The 18,947-nt window shown below is 51.7% G+C and overlaps 3 protein-coding genes across 3 annotated transcripts; all 3 read right to left on the reverse strand.

Annotated features, from left to right (window-relative positions):
- Nucleotides 1-7,970: 7,970 nt before the first annotated feature.
- On the reverse strand, nt 7,971-13,996 carry LOC122374905 (short transient receptor potential channel 4-like). The gene is made up of 3 exons (XM_043353959.1): nt 13,908-13,996; nt 10,154-13,469; nt 7,971-9,537 (listed from the first exon to the last, which is right to left on the reverse strand). The coding sequence occupies exons 2-3, from the start codon at nt 11,324-11,326 to the stop codon at nt 8,293-8,295; spliced, it is 2,418 nt and encodes an 805-aa protein (XP_043209894.1). The 5' UTR covers nt 11,327-13,469; nt 13,908-13,996; the 3' UTR covers nt 7,971-8,292.
- LOC122374912 (solute carrier family 35 member G1-like) lies at nt 12,354-13,466 on the reverse strand. Its single transcript, XM_043353970.1, has one exon. It carries the CDS (start codon nt 13,464-13,466, stop codon nt 12,354-12,356), a length of 1,113 nt encoding a protein of 370 aa, XP_043209905.1.
- A 387-nt stretch (nt 13,997-14,383) lies between the features above and the next one.
- On the reverse strand, nt 14,384-17,658 carry LOC122374906. The gene is made up of 2 exons (XM_043353961.1): nt 17,462-17,658; nt 14,384-16,093 (listed from the first exon to the last, which is right to left on the reverse strand). The coding sequence occupies exon 2, from the start codon at nt 16,089-16,091 to the stop codon at nt 14,967-14,969; it is 1,125 nt and encodes a 374-aa protein (XP_043209896.1). The 5' UTR covers nt 16,092-16,093; nt 17,462-17,658; the 3' UTR covers nt 14,384-14,966.
- Nucleotides 17,659-18,947: the final 1,289 nt, after the last annotated feature.

Raw genomic sequence — 18,947 nt, forward strand, 5'->3', positions numbered from 1 at the left:
GGGAAAGGGAACTTTAATAACATATATGAAATAATGGATTAATTTGTCTCCAGTTCTACTGATTTATAACTTTTTAGAAGTTTAATGAGAATAAAGTTGTTCACTCTGCCACACTGTTGATTTATTTGGATTTGTGAGGGTTCGAAAAGACTGTGGAATTCGTCGAAGGGCTAGTGGGCTTATGAACGAAAGCGATGCATTATGTAGAAAAGCGAATGAATATAGAGAAACACTGATTAAAGACAAAAAAACCTTAATATCCTTTAGAGTGTAAAAGTAAAATGAATGTAAGGAGTAAATATGTATATACCTATCAGGTGCTGAAGACTGCAGCTTTGGCAGGATTTGCGTAAAATCTTTTGCCCTCAAAGATCTATACCCATTAAATTTATTTATGATGTCGTTGCCTCGTTAGTCGTTACATATGATTATCGGGTACCTAAGTGGTAACCTCGCGGTAACGCGATCACGCATTTTTAATACCTAGGAGGTCATTTGGAAAGGGGTACTGATGATGTACCCTCGCAGCATCAATGTATTTACAATGTGTCGTTCTTGGCCTATCAATCGTTACAATCGCTTGACGACCTTACGATGAGTGTAGTCCCTCACTTATTGGATACAGTCCCATCTCTAAGTGCAGCTAGTTAGTAGGGGCACTCGTCATTTACTTTCATTAGAGGCCTGCTATTCTACTTGTCTATTGACAAAAAAAACTACGACTCAAGTGCGTGAAAAAAACTAAGATACGTTTATAGCCTAACAACTCTCATAATTCATCTTTGTCATGACTTTCTCGTCTCTCTCTCTCTCCCTCTCTCTCTCTCTCTCTCTCTCTCTCTCTCTCTCTCTCTCTCTCTCTCTCTCTCTCTCTCTCTCCCTCCCTCCCCCCCTCTCTCTCTCTCTCTCTCTCTCTCTCACACACACTCTCTCTCTCACACACACACTCTCTCTCTCACACACACTCTGCTCTCTGCTCTCACAAACAATGGTCACGGCCTCCTAACTGTACTTAAATCCGCGCTTTACAAAATATGGCCTCCAGTCCGGTGACAGAATCAGATAAGCTGCACTGGAGACCGGTCTCATGACTATACAGTTGTAAGCCTACCTACCTACATGCACGCCAGGTCGTAACAAAAGGACTTCGAAACAAGAGGCATTTAGCAGAAATGGCTCTCTGTATAGTGTATTGTATATACATACGTATATGCTTTTGAGACATGTTTGCCAAGGATGAGCCTGCCTAAGGAGAAAGGAGTCTTCTGAAAGACTTCATTGTCATGCCTAACGTTAGGCCTCAATGCTTTTTTTCACACCACCATGCAATCTCTCTTGCTGAAAGCATCAATGTGACCACCAATTCTTGTCAGATGATCTGGCGATATGAATTTCTCACCAGCTAACGACCCAGCTCTGATGACGCCGCGGTCTTGCCACCCCATGACACCCGATACACATACATAAATGCATTCTCGGCCACACAGCGCCGCCTAACGAACGCTCGATGGACCGTTTCCGCCGCGAATGGCTGCCGCTGGCCGAGCAGAATGGCTTTGACGACGGCCGGCGGACATGGGTCGTCTCTGAGGGACCCTCCGATGACCCCTAGCGGCGCCCTCCCGGCGACACGTGGCCGGTAGAGGCGTCCTCCCGGGGACACGGCACCGGCCGGGATGTCTCGTGGTAGGTAGCACAGCACTCGCAACAGTGCCCCATGGCCTCCACCGACAGGGTGATTTAGATACCTTCCTAATCAGTAATCACGCAATGCCCGCGGCCACAGCACCCTTTTACCACAGCGAGCTTTAAAACCTCTCGTGACACCATGTCCTTCTAATACCGCACTGCCTGCGAAGGCACCTCTCCCCCTCCTTATTACAGGGAGCCGACCGAAGCGCAGAAGCCCTCAGACCACTATCGCCACTGTCTGTGGAGAGCACCACCGCCCACCAGCAGCACCGGAACACTTTGCAGCCACACGGAGAGAGAGACAGACGGGCCCGTAAAGCGCGCTCGGCCGCTGAGGTTTTCATTAGGGGCCGCCGCCGGCCGGCGCAGGCCGCTTCTCAGGCGCCTCACGCGGCCTGCAGTGCCAGCGGAGGCGGCCGCGCGGCGGATCGGCCGCCCCGGCGGCACTCGGCGCCAATTTCACGCCACGTTTGCGAGCTGAACCGCGGCATAAAGCAGGTGTAGTCGGCCCATTCGATACCATCTGCCCGGTCAGCGCGGGCACGAAGGTCGTATGAAGTGGACTGAGCGGTCCGCCGGGACGGGATAGTGCGCTGCAGCCTCTGCGTTTTCGGCGCGTCGGCAGGCACGCCTATTCAGTTTCTCACTATGGGCATATCGGGAATGGGACAAAAGTAGCGAGTGAAGTGGATAATGAATCATTATTGGAGTAGCATTGCTTTTCACGTCTGAAATGACATTACCGCTAAACTAGGTACCTACGTGTCTACAGTGAGAGACGTGCATCATCGAAAAAAATCATTGGTAGTTATAATAGCACTAATAGTAATGGGATACAGTCAAACCCATTATTGCAGCACCTGGATCATAAACCTCTGTATACCGGTATACAGGGTCTACGTCCATGGATGCATATAACAGACATGACTGTTGTTTGTAAATAGCACCGCAAACACGCTATTTTCATTTTCATTTACTAACTATATTCACTTCACAAGGAAGTAGCGGAGCTATGAATATACCAGCCTTCATGAATATATGGCCAGACTATTATCACCATAAAGACAGACCAATGCATCATATGTCCAGCTGGCGTCTCGGTAAACGAGTGGCGGAACCCCACTTCTCTGGGGCATTTGTCTTGGGATCACCGAGCGGCAAAATAAACGTCCGGTACAGTCAACCACGACGTCACAGCTAATTGCATATAAACATTTCACGGAGGTGACCCTAATGCATCGCCATCACCTGACTTCAACCCAGAACTGTCAGAGTCAAGGTGAAATGACGCCGAGCTCAAATGTTGTGAATTTCGGCGCGGCGACCCTCTGCAGTGTTTTTTTAGACCTTGGCGCGTCAGCCTGCGACATACCAGTATGTTCAATAAGTAAGTTCCGTTTTGATATAACTCGTTTATTTTTTGACACATCTCAACCAAACATGGCTCACGGCTCGACGAACTCGCCCTGCAGGCGAACGCATCGTTCCCATCGCTTGGCCAGGTCCCGGATGGCCGCACGGAAGCTTTGAGTGAGGGTCTTTTCGCCATACTGGTAAAAAGCAGACCCGAGTGCAGACCGCGAGCCGAACCTCCGGCCCCGGAGCTGCGGACAGCCAATAGTCACTGCGTGCAACGTCTGGAGAGTAGGGATGGTGTTAGAGCACCTCGATGCCCTCTGCCTGCAGGGCATCCCTCGCCACGAGGGCACGGTGAGGAGGCGCGAAATCCTGGTGGAGGATGAACCGACCACGGGCCTTCTCGGGGGCGGCAACTGGCGATTACTGGCAGGAGATGGTCTCTAATGATCCTGGCGTAGGCTTATGTTTAGGCTTTCTGTTATCGCCTGGACAGTAATCTTTCTGTTGGCCATCACCATCTCCTCCACTTTGGCCACGTCAGTAGCTGTGACCATCGTCCTCAGCCTGCCTGCACGTGCCAGGTCGCGCACGCTCTCCCTCCCCTCCCCAAACTTTTTCTTCCGCTTCCGAACTGCGGAATCACTAAGAGCATGGCTCCCGTACACATTTACGAAGTTGGCGTAGATGTTAGCCGCCGGCTAGCCCTGGATAGCTAGGAATCTTATCACTGAACGACTGAACGTTGATTCTCTCGGGTGGCCGATGCCATTTCTAAAGCAGTCTAAAAAAATGGTGTTATTTGATCTGCTCCATATCGTCACAGAAATGGAATAAGAAGCTGAAAATGCGGTCACTTCGACATAAAGGTCTGAATTCTAATCCCTGAAAAAATCACGTGCGTAGACCGCGTGAACTGTATGTAATTGCTCTCCGGAACTTACTTATTGAACGCACCTAGTAGGCATGCTCATGCAGCAGGAGCAGTAGGTAAGCACACAAAGGAAAAGATTTACCTACAGGGTGTTTCACTAAAAGTGTCAAAAAGTAAATGCTTATTAAAGATATATAAAATATGCAAATCACGTGGTTGCGCATGTGGCTTTGTTGCAAATTTTTGGACATTTATGCTTTGTCCATTTAAGATGTATTTTACACCCATACGGAGCGAGGGCAGGAGGCCAAAGTTCCTAGTCGTTTTTTTTTCCTTATACAGACCAAGAACAGGTTATTTACACCTCAACAGGAGGGGTGAATTACACTTACATTTGGTGCCATCAGAAACATTGAAACGGTATGCCGACTTTTCAGGAAACGTTTTACTCTCTCACCTCGCTACGTTCCAGATTATAAAAGTTTAAAAGGGCTTCTTAAGAGGTTTAAAAGGGCTCCTTCGATGTCAGTTCCAGTCCAAAAAAAGGCGGGGTCGCCCCCCACCTCTCGGCGGAAACCGTTGAAAAGGTCAGGGTCTTTTTGAGGGCCTTTGAAGATAACAAGAAGCTAATTTCAACATCAGAAATAGCCAAGGCCTTACAAGTTATCAAAAACAACCACTGTGACGGCTGTAGCCACCAGGAACTGGCTGGACCAGAAGTTCCTGGGCCAAATAATCAGCTGCCTCACCGCCCGCCCCCATGGCCAGCGCGAAGCCCCGATCTGTCACCGCTAGACTTCTGGTTTTGGTCAAGTAGCTCTCGCAGAGCTGAGGAAGACTCAAGTCGCATCACTTCGGGAGCTGAAGAGCACAATTCAAGGCTTTGCCGACAGTCTGGACGCTGAATATGAAAACGGGCTGTGAGCCACCTCCGGACACGTGCGGAAACGGTGCATCAAAAGAAGGGGCGGATATGTGGAATAGGTTTGAGTGACGGTGATATCGCTGTTATATATTCAAATGTCCAACAATTGCGGATGAAATGATATGCAAATTTCCTTAGAAAAGATTGTTCTCATGTGCATTATGACCTTTCACTTTTTGACACTTTTAGTGAAACACCCTGTACATGAAAATATAGTAAATCTTTAGAAATATATATTGTTATATAATTATTAAGCGTTAAGCATTCCGTGATCAGTAGCAATCACACGTAATAATTGGTTGCGTCAATCGTGGCAATAAAATGCAGAGCACAATGAGACATTTGACGCAGCTGCCTTTGACAATAAAGCAGATTATAACGATCGCAAAAGGTCTTAATAGGCTCTCAAATTACCTATAAGTTTGTCATATGATGTCCTCACGGGGCATAAATGCCTCATAAACAATTCAATATGCCCCTAGAATGAGCATTTGAACCGGAAGTCACGACTGGCGACTGACAGGGACAAAGGAATTTTTCTACACAGGGAATTGAAATGTGAACAGGAAGTAAGCGCTTATAAATGTGATTGGCTCGTTTCACCTGTCGATGGGTATGAGTCGCGCTATACTCGTATGCCAGCTGTTTTTACCATAGGTGTTACCCAAGTACCATATGTTTACCCAAGACTATAGAAAACCTACACCATGGTGTCGAGCCCAGGAATAACAGCGCACCAGCCAAGGTCACATATGTAGATAACATACCTACCTAAATATCTAATCACCGTGCATTAGCGTAACTAACTAGCTACCAACATCAGTGATTCGTTTTATTTCGCTCGTACATGATTCTATAACCCGATTGGATTTATGGATATGTGCGGCTCAAACCAGCCAGGCATGTAAAGACGTTCACCAGGCAAAACACCCATGATAATTTTCTCTCGAAAGATTAGGAACGAAACCAAGGATGGCAAAAGTAAGCGCCTTCATTCGAAACCCCAAGTGATGCCAGCACATACGCATGGCCAAGTGTAAGCCATATCATCAGGACCAAGGTCTTCAAGTTCGCTCATTGTCCACATGAACCCCACCCAAGAAGTTTTCCAGTTTGATAAGTTCGTCGCGGCTGCGCTGCCTCAGCGTCATCATTGTGTCGATCTAGCACCTCTGGTTGCCGTATCCAGAGCGAAGTGGGCTGATTGGAAGGACCGGGGCCCAATAGAGCTCCGATTGCGGGCTGTGGTGGCCAGAGTAGTTCAGTTGCACTTTCAAAGACGGAACCTCTCAGTGGTGGTATTTGTTACCTAGGTAGCTCATTAATTTCAGGATAATCTTCACCCAAATGAATAACATGCTATCACTTGTGCTTAAGTACCTTTCCGGATTTCCGGCGTGACAAACTCTCACACAAATGGCGCCTCAGAGAAGGGTTAGACGGTGATTCGGGTGATGAAAATCCAATTACATTATTTAAAAAGTGTGGTTTAATGGCTGAAGCAACGGCGGCTGACGCCATGCTCTGTTAGTGATAATTCACCCTACAACAACGCATTAGGGCACTTGGGGCCACAGACTCAACATTGCATGTGATTGATGTGGGCAGCTCCATATAAACTTTTGTCGATATATCATATGAGTTATCATTACTCATTTAAACCCACCGTGCACCTGATGCTGCAGCAATGATGGCTCGCTGCGCACCTGTTTATGTTATTCTTCACCAGCTTTCAATGTGTTACTTCAGCGCCCCGAGTTCCTCTCCACCAACTCTGCCTCATCAACCGGCCCCCTGCCCCACCATCCCAATCTAGCCCTCCCACCGTCCCCATCTAGTCCCCCACCATCCCCCTCCGTCACGGGTCGCTAGCATTCCCCACCGCCGCGCTCCTCGAACGCCGAGCGGTGGCGTCGAGCTCATCATTCCATCTCTCCCGCCGTGTTCACACCCGCAGCGAGAACATCGACACCCACAGGAAGAGAAGTGAGAGGCCTGCCCGATCCGAGACTGTCCAGGCCCGGTCAAGAGGCCCGCCCGGCCCGCCCGGACCGCTCGGGGTGGCGTTGTTTCCCAGCTGATTTATCGGCCCAGAAGCAGCCGCGCTATCCCGGCAATCTTCGCCGCCCGGACACTTCATCATGATGCCAGTCTCATCGCCCAAAGTCGAGCAGTCACACTCCCGTCGCCTGAACGTTCAGAAAAAGAAAATGAATTGGAATATAATAGGCCGAGAGGTGCGCAAATGTATCGACAGTATTCACGGCATGATCAAACAATGGCCACGAGCAAATATGTAATTAAGTTGATGCATGAAGTGGTTCTCTAGAGCCATGGACTTGGCCTGGACAGAATAAAATAACAATTTCGCGGAATTTACTGGCATGCTTAGACATTGAGTACACCGGCGAGGCCATTCGGGGGTCGCTTAACAAGATTATTTGAGTTCCCGGCCCAATAAGTGAAAAAGTGTTCAATTTCCGGTGCCTTACATTAGCCACTAGCCAGGAGCTCATGTGGTTCTTCTTGGTTCTTCCACTATATTAGGAGATACCGCTACGTAACCGTAACCAGCAAACAGCAAACAGCACGGTTTACGAGCATGACATACAACGAAAACATGTCATTCGCGTTTTCCTTATCACTTATGTCTTATAACAAAACAAAACAAAAGTTGCTATTGCGTATGGGCTGAATCAGTCCGACTGCATGCAGATGAAACTGGCTAGATTAATCTAGGCCAGTGCTTTCCTACTCCGGATCGCCTCAGGTGTGGTAGAACCCAGTCTCGAGGGTACCGTTATGTTCAGATAGACTATGCAGCACCGCCTTCCGGCCCGTGCCTGTGACGCCAAATTTAGATACAGCGGTGTTGAATTGTTCACACGATTTCATGGGCGAGCCCGCTGTCATATTGTCAATAAGCTGAAATCCGATGACAACTATTTGATTTTGTGAAGACAAGGACTTCTTTATATAAACCAAAGTTGCAGGCTCGGTATACCAGTGCCGAATGCCTACAACCATTCCATTATTTGTGCATTCTAGTTTCCACTATCATAGTCCAAAGCTGTCAACTGCTGACCACTAAGCCGTTAGCGCAAATATTTAAGATGCAGATAATTCACATTCTATCCTCCCTTTTATCTCGGACACCAAATCAAAAGTTGATTTAATAACACAGACACACATATTCCTCTTATTTACATGCACCAGATTCCACCACCGGAAAAAACAGCAAGTCTGGCACCTTCCGATCTCATCCATTGCGGAGTGACGTTACGCACGGTTTTGAAATTGACAGTTTGGTGAAATGTGAGCGACACCATAGGCAAACTTCACGCACATACCTAGAGACACCGTGAACAACCTCTCTGAAGTTCACTCCACGACCAAACAGTGATCAACTCCACTCGCACACGTCTCCCAAGTGTCGCTCGGTTCATCAGGAAGCCACGGAGGCGGCTGCGGCTCTCTCCGCCGGGGAGCGCGCCCTGCCCCAGGCCTGGTCCCTGACCTCGGCCTTGAGCGCCTGCACGTCGGCCAGGATGCCGCCGACCTCCGCCACGGTGGCGGGCTCTCCGGCGCCCTGCTCGGCCCGGTCGCGGAAGTAGCGCTGCGCCAGCGCGGCCACCAGCAGCCGGTACTGGGCGGCTGTGTCGGCCGGCGCCAGTTCCTCCTCCTGGTAGCAGCAGCGGCGCGAGTCGCAGCGCGCCGTGTGGCCCGCCGTGCGCAGCATCGCGTGCCCCAGCCAGCTGAAGCAGCGCCACACGCTCACCACGCTCGGGATGAGGTTGAAGGGCGGCGGCATGGCCGGCTCCAGGATGAACGTGATCCAGACGTGTGTGCGAGCGAACTTCCACTCGGTGTCGGCCGACGCGTGCACCTCGTGAAACGTGCACGTCATCACGGCGATCAGCATGTTCATGATGATCATACCGCAGAGCACGTGGAAGGCGGCGAACAGGATGTATCCGATGGCCTCGGTGAAGCCGTGGCAGTTGATGACCGGCAGCGCCGCGCTGCCGCCCGGCAGGTTCTCAATCACTACCGTCACCGACTCCAGATCGTACAGTCCAAACAGCGTCCAGAACAGGGTGCGGAACGCCGAGCGCAGGTTCACAAACGAGTGCATCTGCACCGCCTCGTCACCGTTCCCCAGCTTCCGCACCATGCCCTTGTAGTAATCAAACAATCTGTTCATACCAGACGAGAAAGACACGACCACGGCGGCGAACAGCACCAGGAACTGTCCGACGTCGCTGATCATCTTGCCCAGCGAGATCTGCAGCGGTCCGAGCGTGGCGCTCAGCTGGAACACGTACAGCAGCTTGATGAAGGCCAGGATGTTGGCCACGGCTGAGAAGCTCTCGCCGACCAGCGTCGGGTCGTACTGGTGCCAGAACTTGCGCTCCAGGTGCACGTTGTCGTAGTGGCGCACGTCGTACGCCGACACGGCCCAGCAGACGAACGCCAGGTAAAAGAAGCACAGCGTGATGGTGTCGTACCAGTGCCACGAGCTGGCGAAGAACCTCTGGAAGCCCTTGCGCCAGCACTGGCGCGCGTGCGAGTAGGTGATGCTCACTACCCACAGAATGAGCACGTACTTGAGCGGCGAGTCCGGAGGGCCGCGCACCTGATTGATCTCGTCCAGAATCTCAGAGATAATGATCAACAGCAGAAATATCACCTGTGGCGGTGGGAATTAAGCGTCAGCGGTGCTGGACGTTATCAGGCCTAGCGGTAGCAGCCAGCTATTGAATCCAGCAGCTGTTGGTAAAGGTCAATTCATTGGCCTTAATCAGTTAGCAAACATACAATCACGAAAAGCCAATCAGTAGGGATAGTCCGGCAAGCTACCCATATTTAGTTATATGTGCGTTTTGCAACCTTCCATTCATCAAAAGATCGACATTCTATCGTTAAAATGACTGCTATCTGCCTTACCGTTCCTAAAATATCTGAACTGGCGACATGATGCTATGCGGTACAGCATACCGAGTCAGGCGCTAACGCCTACTGCCATCTAGCGGTAGGCAGGGAAGTAACGTCGCAGGACGCAGCAGACTTTGAGCATTGGGCAGTTAACAATTATTAGTTTTAGCTCCCGTGGAAAAGCTGTCTACTAGCTTGTACTATCCTCACCCAATAACATAATAAAGTTGTAGGCTGTGCGAAAAGTTTACAGCGTTTTAGCCATCCTTTCAGTCTCAAACTACGAGATGTGCTGTGATGTGATCGGTGCTTTGCCTTTCAGTGCCGACGTAAAACGGAGAGGATAAACATAACTTTCGGGCTGGACTCACATATGATGCCATCCAGTTGAGCCACTTGTTGATGGGCGAGTCCCAGTACGTGTTGAGTTTGGACCTCGGCGCCAGGATGAAAAACAGCGACGTGACGGGCAGCAGCAGCAGTTGGAACATAAAGATGGCCGACTTCTTGCAGAGCGAGTACTGTCGCCAGCGCTGCCGCCTGCCCAGCCACTGATTGGTAAACACCTGCTGGATCTTTGGGTGCGCCACGAACTCCTTCTGGCCCAGGTCGGCCGCCATCAGGATGCGGGGGTACTTGAAGGGCCGCGAGCCCTCGTAGCAGCCGGCCCGCTGGGTGACCACCAGCTCCACCTCCTCTGTGGTGCGGCAGTAGTCGAGCAGGCGCACTGCAAACTGGCGCACCTGCGAGGACAGCTCGGTGTACTCGGTGCGGAACTCGGCCTCGCTGGCGGCACACTCGCGCAGCTCCTCAGACAGCGTGAAACAGGTGAGCACCGGGTCGGCGGCAGTGTGACAGATGTAGGCCGGCGCCGCCATCGCCCGGTACGTGTGCAGCCTCTTCAGCGAGTGCGCCAGGTCCTCGCCGTCCAGCTTGCTGAAGCAGACGGCGGCGCAGAGGCAGTGCGGCGGGTGCGGCGGCTGCAGCCGGTGGCCGCGCGCCATCAGCAGCTGCACCATCTCGTAGTCGTCGTTGTGCGCGGCCAGCAGCAGCGGTGTGATGTCTGGTGTGAAGGCGGCGCTGTCCAGGTAGCCGCGCGCCTCGCAGCCGGCCGGCAGCCGCTCCAGCAGCAGCTGGGTCAGCTCCGTGTCGCCGCCGGCCACCGCGTGCAGCACGCAGTCGGCCACGCGCAGCTCGGGCCGGCGCGCCAGCAGCGCCACCATGGCCGTGTCGCCGCGCTCCACGGCTGTGTGCAGCGCCGTCACACCCGAGAAGGCGGCGCAGTTGATGTCCAGACCGGGCGCCGACGCCAGGAAGTGTTGGACAGCGTCCGTGTCGCCGTCCTCGACCAGCGCCAGGAAGGTGCGCTGCTGGTCCGTGAGCGCCGGCAGCAGCGCTGACGGGTGGTAGCCGGGAGTCTGGCGGCCGGCCACCAGCGAGTCGAGCGAAGCGCCCGAGTTCAGCGGCCCCGAGCGACTCAGTCGCAGTCGCAGCTCGATCTTCTCGTCACTCTCCGAGTCGGAGCAGGTGTCCGAGGACATCATGACGACAAATCGGCCAGTATCAACGCGTGCTGAACATAACTATCAGACCCATTGATCTGCGGCTCCACTCGGTACTGAAATCTCCAACAGCGCCACCTACCAACTGCGACACTGAGGCGCCCCCGCAGAACAGCGGATGCATCGCGAGGCTCGGTATCAAAACGGAACTTTTGTGAAATGTTTAGGCTCTGTCTAGGTTTAGACTGTTGTTTTTTCCTGTGTCTACGTTACTTGGAACAAACTTTTCGAGACGAAGGAAACATAACTTTAACACAAAATATCAACACGTGCCGCCACTGGGGGGGGGGGGGGGGACAGTATGCTCATGGAAAGGGTCCTAAATAAGTCCAAAGCAGCTCAAGGGACTCAAGGCACCAAACGATCGGTTCTAAAAGTTACAAACAGTTCACGTGACAAAGAGACTCGTGTTCTTTCAAGAAAAGACACTAAGGTGGGTGTCAGAGGACCGGTCAAAACGCAATCAATAATGAGAGTACGAAGCTCCCTAGAGCTGTTCAGTGTTCACGAACCACAGCACTGTTCATGAATCATGATCTAAAGTCTACAAAAAAAAAAAAAAATCCTCAAAGTCCCACCAAAGATGAATTGATCACATGGTTAAGCTAAAAATAGCTATGAATCATTTGTGTATAGTTAAGAGATGAAAGACAATGAAGCAGTGTATTCCTATATTCTCCGTGCAAAATCCCATAATTAATTCGTAGGCATATCGCCTTTATAAAAGTTTCTTTACTACTGAAGCCATCTAGACCGTTTTATATCTTACTAAGTATTTAATTTTTAAAAGCACTGGGGCAGTTGCCTGTTTTAAAAACAAAATAATGAATATAGGAATCAATGGATATACAAGAGAAGGAGCGGGGGTAAAATGATATTAGTGACTCACCGTACCTTGAACCATTACTGAGTACACTGCTGTATATACACACAAGCAGAACAAAGCTAACTATGTACAGGATGCAAGGGTGTCGTAACTCGTCCGTCAGGAGGCACCACTTAGAATCGCTCACGGTCTCCCGTCTTCCCGACGCTGGGTGATACATTTATGCAGCGCCACCGCCAGTACCGACATCATCACCAGCACCATACCAGCGACCGTGTACGGGCCGGGCACGCAATGGAAGAACGCTACCTGCCAGACGACAGCAAACACGATCTCAGAGGTGCGCACCACAGCCACCGGGCCAGCCTGCTCCAGCTGACAGGCCACCGTGAAGGCCAGCTGCATCACCATGGTGAGCGCGCCCAGAGCCAGCACCATCAGCCACTCGGCGGCGCTGGAGGGAGAGTGGCCAGCTCCGGTAGCTAGCCAGACTGTGTAAGACATCACGGCGCCCACCACACCGAACACGAGAACAGTGGCAGACCAGTGGACGCTCTGAAGGCGGCGCAGCGTCACGTACGCCGCAGAGAGGAACAACGCGCTGGCGAGGGCCAGCGCCGCGCCCGCCAGAGACACTGTGTCATCGGCCCCAGCTACTCCAGATGGTATATAGGGCCTTGCTCCGGATCTCATCCACTTTGGACGGACAATCATCATTGCCCCGGAGATGGTCGCCAGCAGCGACATCACGTGCAGCGCTCCACAGGGCTCCCCCAGCAGCAGACACGCCCACACGGACACAAACACAGGCGCACTGAGCAGCAGCACACTAGCATCGGCCAGCAGCATCCGACGCAGGGCGTAGAACTTGCAGATGAGCGCTGCCGCTCCCAGCACCGCGCGCAGCAGCAGCACCGTGCGATGACCGCGAGGGAAGATGTCCTGACCGCGCCGCAGCGCCTCCAGGCCGGCCAGCGGCACTATGCTGAGGAACCGGAAGGCGGAGAGACAGGCCGGGTCGACGTCAGACAGCTGCTGCACCACCACACTGACCAGTGAGGAGGACAGGGCGGCCACCAGCGCCAGCAGCAGGCCCCAGTGTCGGCAGGCCGAGCAGCGCCCGGCGCCCGGCGACTCCGGCTGAGGGCAGGCCGGGGAGGCGCACCTACCGTCCTCGGCGTCGGTAGGCGGCGACCTGTCGTTCACCCGGGGAGAGCCAGTGGACGGCAGCAGCGGACTGGTCTCGCTGTGCAGAGCGGCACCGACGAGTGATTTGCCGCCGAGCGCATCGCACATAGTCTGAAACATAGGCAGACCGATTACAACAAATACGTTCGCTGACATTTATCTGGTTAGCTGTAGGATGCAGGCAGAGAAGACGACACCGCAAAGCTTCTTTTACGACTTTGAACTGTTAAAATAGACCCCATATAATAAAATGTTAAAATTTAAATAAACGTTTAACCTACTAGCCATTGACGGTAACATTCGGCAAATTATGCCGAAGGCATCGATTAAAAACGATCAAAATAATACCGACCTAAAACATCTTGACAATTACCAACACTGCTCGATACAAATTAGGAAGCAGACAACCCACCCATGCAGTCGATCCAAATGGTACACATTATGCAATTAAACGCAAAACAACAAGAACGATCCAGAACAGCACCACAGCAATATAGAAATTGCGGTACCGCAAACCCATCCCTCCCAGCTCCGCCCCAAGCAGCTCACCTCGCCATTACAGGGCGCCTTCCTGGGGCACGACTCAGCGACGGGTGCCATGACCACGACAGGACTTGTTGTCGACTGATTCCCAGCTGGCTTCGCCGGGTTGCGACCGGACATCGGCGATGGCGAGGGACGGCCATATCACGCACCGGGGTCTCTGTGGAGTCCGGGGAAGTCCTCTGCGGGGTCGCGGGCACCCCGTGACCCGCAGCCAGAGGATGGAACCGGGACGGACAGCTGCGGCTGGAGAGACCGGGACAGACCGGCGACCACTGGCTGCTCTAATTATATCTGCTGCTCTGTGGTCGGATGTGGTCGGGGCTGGTGATAGTTCCCGGAGTTCCCGAAATGCAAGCGTGACTGACTGACTGTACACCTCTTACCTACTTGTACACACCGTACATTCATTACTACTTGTTCTGCAACTTAGCTCAAATTAATTGGCCCAGTTACTTTTCCCTCGTTAACGAAACATGATGAACTGAGTTCACTTTTATTGACAGCTGTCATCAGATCTCTTTCTGAGGTGCACAAACGCCCCGTTCAGGCGTCGGCAAAATGATTCATCTATGCTCGTGAACAGTCAATTATGCTTCATACACACAAGGCGACAATCCTTTGTCACACATTGCTACCGAGAATCGACAGCATGGCACATGGGACTAGTGGAACAGTCGCCTACAGAGGTTCAATGTAAATGGACAGTCATTCTGATGTATGTGATTCACTGGCTTATGGTATTGTGGCACATTGTTTGGGTGGACTCTGTCTGCGTGAGAGTGCCCCTTTGCTCGAGGAGATTACAGGTACAACGGTAAGACCGTGGCATGTTTGACGGACATTTTGTGGCAACACTGAGCAGGTTGAGCTGAGGAGGTACGCGTCGAACTCGGCACGGCGCGGAAAACTGACGCACAATACAGGCAGACACGGCATATAAATAACACTACCGACGGCCGGACGCGGTACTGCAACTAGCTAGCTGACTCCTCGCAGCGCGTTTGTACACTGGTGTTTGACACAACGGGAGGCAAGAGGGTGGAGGCTGCGGCGCGACGCGGATCACCGCAGTGGCCGCGGGAACCAGACGGGTAGGCTGGGCGGCAGGCGCGGCGGCCATTGGTGGCCCACGGCGCGCAGCAGCTGCGCCATCACGCCGGCGCGCAGCGCCTGGCCGCCGGCCGGCCGCTCGCCGCCCTCCGCCAGCGGGCTGATGCCCGTCACCTGGAAGGCGGCCATCACCAGCAGCGGCGAGGCCATGGTCTGGTGCCAGGCCGTGGAGAAGATGTGTCGGAAACAGGCCCGCAGCGGACACTGGCCCGACGCCTGGCCGTGCCAGCTGCGCGACTCCTCCTCGTAGCGGCCGGCCAGCGAGGGCAGCAGCACGCGGTCGAGCGGCTGCAGCGCGGCCGCATCCCGCTCGGGCAGCAGCAGCACGGCCACGTCGCTGTCCGCGGCCAGCCGCAGCGCAGGGCCGGCCTGATCAGACAGGTAGCGGTCATCGTTGACCAGCAGCAGCGCCGGCCCAGCCGGCTTTTGCACTACAAACTCGGCCATCCAACGCGCGAAGATGGCCTCTGTGACGGTGCCCGCCTTTGAGGTAGCAATGTGGAAGCCCAGCGACGACTCTCCGTCCAGCTCGTCGGGCACGGCATCCTCCTTAAAAACGACCAGCGGCGTGAGGCAGCGCCCGCTGGCCGCCACGCACGCCAGCACGTGCAGCGGCTCCGCCTTGTCGGCGTCCGGCTCGTGGCCGCAGGCGCGCAGACCCACCTCGCTGACGGTGAACAGACTGGCGGCGCCCACCTTCAGGTGCGCCATGGTGCGCTCCAGCGTGCGGTGGAAGTCGTCCCGCGGCGTGGCCGGTACTGCGGGCACCGCGGCGCTGCTGACGGAGGTGGCGGCGGCCGCGGCGCCGGCGGGGGCGGACGTCGGCGTGTCCGCGGCGGCGCACTCGCCCGCCTCGGGCGCCTGGCGGCCGCCGCGCCGCTTCAGGATGGTGGCGTGCTCGCCAGTCTCGCACGACTCCTTGTAGTAGTCGACGAGCGTCTGGCGCGGAATGCCGTGGTGACGCGCTGCCGCTGTCATGTTGCGCTGGCCCGTGTGCACGTCGCGCAGCGCCTGGCGCATGCTCTCCGTGGCCCAGCGCGCGTGGCGGCGCCGCACCGGGCCAGGTGGCACCTCCATGCCTGGAAAAATGGAAAGACATTATTTTTATCTAGTATAGCTGCAATGCTATCTACTTATTGCATCATTAATATCTGAGAAGAGCAGATATATTATGTGTTGTAATTCTTCACCAAACATGTTAATTAAACCATTCCAGTTTTAGAGGGTAGGTACAAGTAGAAAAAACTGCAGGCAACGCATGCAAGGGCCAACCTAAAATAATTATTTTGTAATTCAATCACATTCTACAACATATACATTTTACAAATGCGTAGGCATAAGGCCATCACATTTCGCATGTTGTTTGTTAGATATTGCTTCTGCGTATTTAAAGAAAAAAAAATTAAATTTATATTTGCATGAGATAAGAATCATGTTTTGCACTTTCTGTCAAGTAAACACATTAAACAAACAACTTGTTTTCAAAGTGGACAATGAATATCTAGTACGTAACAACCCATTCTGAGATTATTTTCTCCATAAATCCTCTCTGGTATAGTAATGCGCTCTAGAAGGATTAAGGAATGTCTTATCATAGATACAGCCAATCCTGTTTCCATTACCTCTGCATAGTCTGATTTGATGGAGATAATCAATCCCCTTGAGAGTTTCTTAATAATTCGCAAAATTCATTCCTATCAGCTAAGAGTTAGCCACCAATCTTGGTGATAGAAAGTGATGTTGAATTACACATTTTGACCAATAAAAGCATTCAAATAAACAAAATATTTGTTTGCAAACAAGGATATTCATTCTAAACATATAAAAAATAGCATTGGGTAACCATGTTCAATGAATGCAACATTCATATTTGATATCCAAATGAGTGAGCACCCATTCGTTCAATTAAGGTACCATTAACCAACACTGTAAAACTGGAGATTTATCTGCTAAGCATTGCAAATGCAGTCATACTGGAGCCAAAATTACCAACAAACAAACATAAACATTACAAACATGATTACAGAAAATTTAAATGATGCAAATCTTAGGTATATCCGAAAGGCATATCCAATTAAAATTGGAAGTAATTTAGGGTCATCTTCTGATGAAATAGAGCAAGGTGTTCGGGGCAAACAAACTAAGAATAAAAAATACACCTACCAAGCAGATACAATCTAGCAATGGTACAGGAATCTGGCAGACATCACAAAAATGTCTACCTCTAACTTGAGGCCTTTATCAACTGACTATTTCCTGGAAGGCTCAAGATACCTTCAAAAGTTGTCGAATTTAGCAATTTAGCATGCGTTATAAGGATCAATTCGTGAATGCATTGCTTTTCACATACAACGTTACATGGAGTTGGCGTGGCATCGACCTCGCTGCCCTTCGCAGCTGCAGCGTGTTTCCCTGCTAAGTTACGCTCAATAAAAGCCTTTTCTTACCTCCCACAGCTCTGCAGGTTGCTCCAGCACCGATGTATCCGAAAATACGCTACTCCCACTTAATTATTAGTAAATAATCATCCATCTTCTGCGCCCCACACGCACACATTTTCTCGCAATTTACAATTGATTTGTATCAGCTCGGTTCACGTCACACAGCGCCAGAAATGTAAGCACTGCGCTAGAAATGACGCAATCTCTGAGGCCCATCTTTCACAAAGCAAGAGGCTAGCAAAAACAAATAACTTTGGCTATACATGTCGGCGCCAATGCATACCACAGTAATAACGGCAACAAAGCAAATAACAAGTTTCAAATCACCACTAAACAAGTCTGGGAGTTGACCTTGGATTGTAATTATACACTGGAGCGCTGGTATCGGCAAAAATTTGAAGCCATCTCTTGCCCGGTGCCGCGGTGCGTTCAAGTCCAAAGAGGGTAACTTTCACTTTATGTCGCAGGGCAATGGCTTTCAAATGTCGCAAGTAAGCAACCAATCCATTCATTGTGCGACATACTTTCCAAACGTTGCATGTTAGCTGTTAGGTACTGTTGTATAGGTCTATGGTCTATAAACTATAAAGTCGAGATGGTTCCATCCGGCCTGCCGACCGCTTCACATCAGCTTCATCCCGTCGTGTTAATATAAGGATGCCGACCCCTGCTCTAGCTATATCTACGGGCTACGGCAGTAGCAAGAACCTTTTTGTTTTAGTTATAACTTTTAAACACTATACTTATGAGTGATGACGCAGATGAGGGCGGCAGTCCGTTGGACGGGGGGCACCGGGAATCCAAACCCGGGTCCCCCAGACTCCCATCCCCCGATGGGACTACTAATTTCCAACTATGTACGACACCGAGAGGGCAGTCATACCCGAACGATGTTTTCGTCCTAGTCATCTCCAACCTCTGGATCATGGCTTAGCTTTCCATTGACCAAAGAAGACCTTCGCTTTCGAAATGATTCGCCACATGCGACTAGTAGGCGAACTATGCGACTCCTCCAAAAAATAGGACAGTGTTTGGTTACGCTAGGAACCTGCGTCAATCAACATACAATCGATTACTTATTTATTTTTTGCGACAACTCATATCCCTGGTGTCATTTTTTATAGACATGTTTATTCTTCCAGCATAGGACCTTCAGCATTGTGTTTTTGTACATCCAGACAACTCGTGCGACATCTCGCTCATGAGTGACGCCATGAGGTTCTGAACAGACCATCAGTCATAACTGCTTTCCACGTGAAACAATGGCCGCTAGTGCCCTTATATCTGAGTTCTGTCAGGCCAGGTGTGGGCACCAAGTGGGCATACACCTCTGACGCGCGGAAATGGGGAACTAGGGTGGCCAGTGGAGCGAGGGGAGGCGAACAATCGATGCTTACGGTCCATGCCCCGGTGGCACCGCCCATTGATAAGTCATAATGTCGCCCGTCGTCTCGACATTATGTATGTAGTATGTACGCGTGCGATGGTCGAT

This window comes from Amphibalanus amphitrite, unplaced genomic scaffold (assembly GCF_019059575.1).
Source record: "Amphibalanus amphitrite isolate SeventyFive unplaced genomic scaffold, NRLGWU_Aamphi_draft 001736F_arrow, whole genome shotgun sequence".
NCBI classification, from domain to species: Eukaryota; Metazoa; Arthropoda; class Thecostraca; order Balanomorpha; family Balanidae; genus Amphibalanus; species Amphibalanus amphitrite.

Bases quoted from the DNA above. Each gene is read 5' to 3' on its own strand.
- LOC122374906 (XM_043353961.1), bottom strand. From the start codon at position 16,091: ATGGAGGTGCCACCTGGCCCGGTGCGGCGCCGCCACGCGCGCTGGGCC.
- LOC122374905 (XM_043353959.1), bottom strand. From the start codon at position 11,326: ATGATGTCCTCGGACACCTGCTCCGACTCGGAGAGTGACGAGAAGATC. The intron at 9,538-10,153 runs GTGAGTCCAGCC...CCACCGCCACAG, and splicing joins TCAACTGGATGGCATCATAT to GTGATATTTCTGCTGTTGAT.
- LOC122374912 (XM_043353970.1), bottom strand. From the start codon at position 13,466: ATGTGCGATGCGCTCGGCGGCAAATCACTCGTCGGTGCCGCTCTGCAC.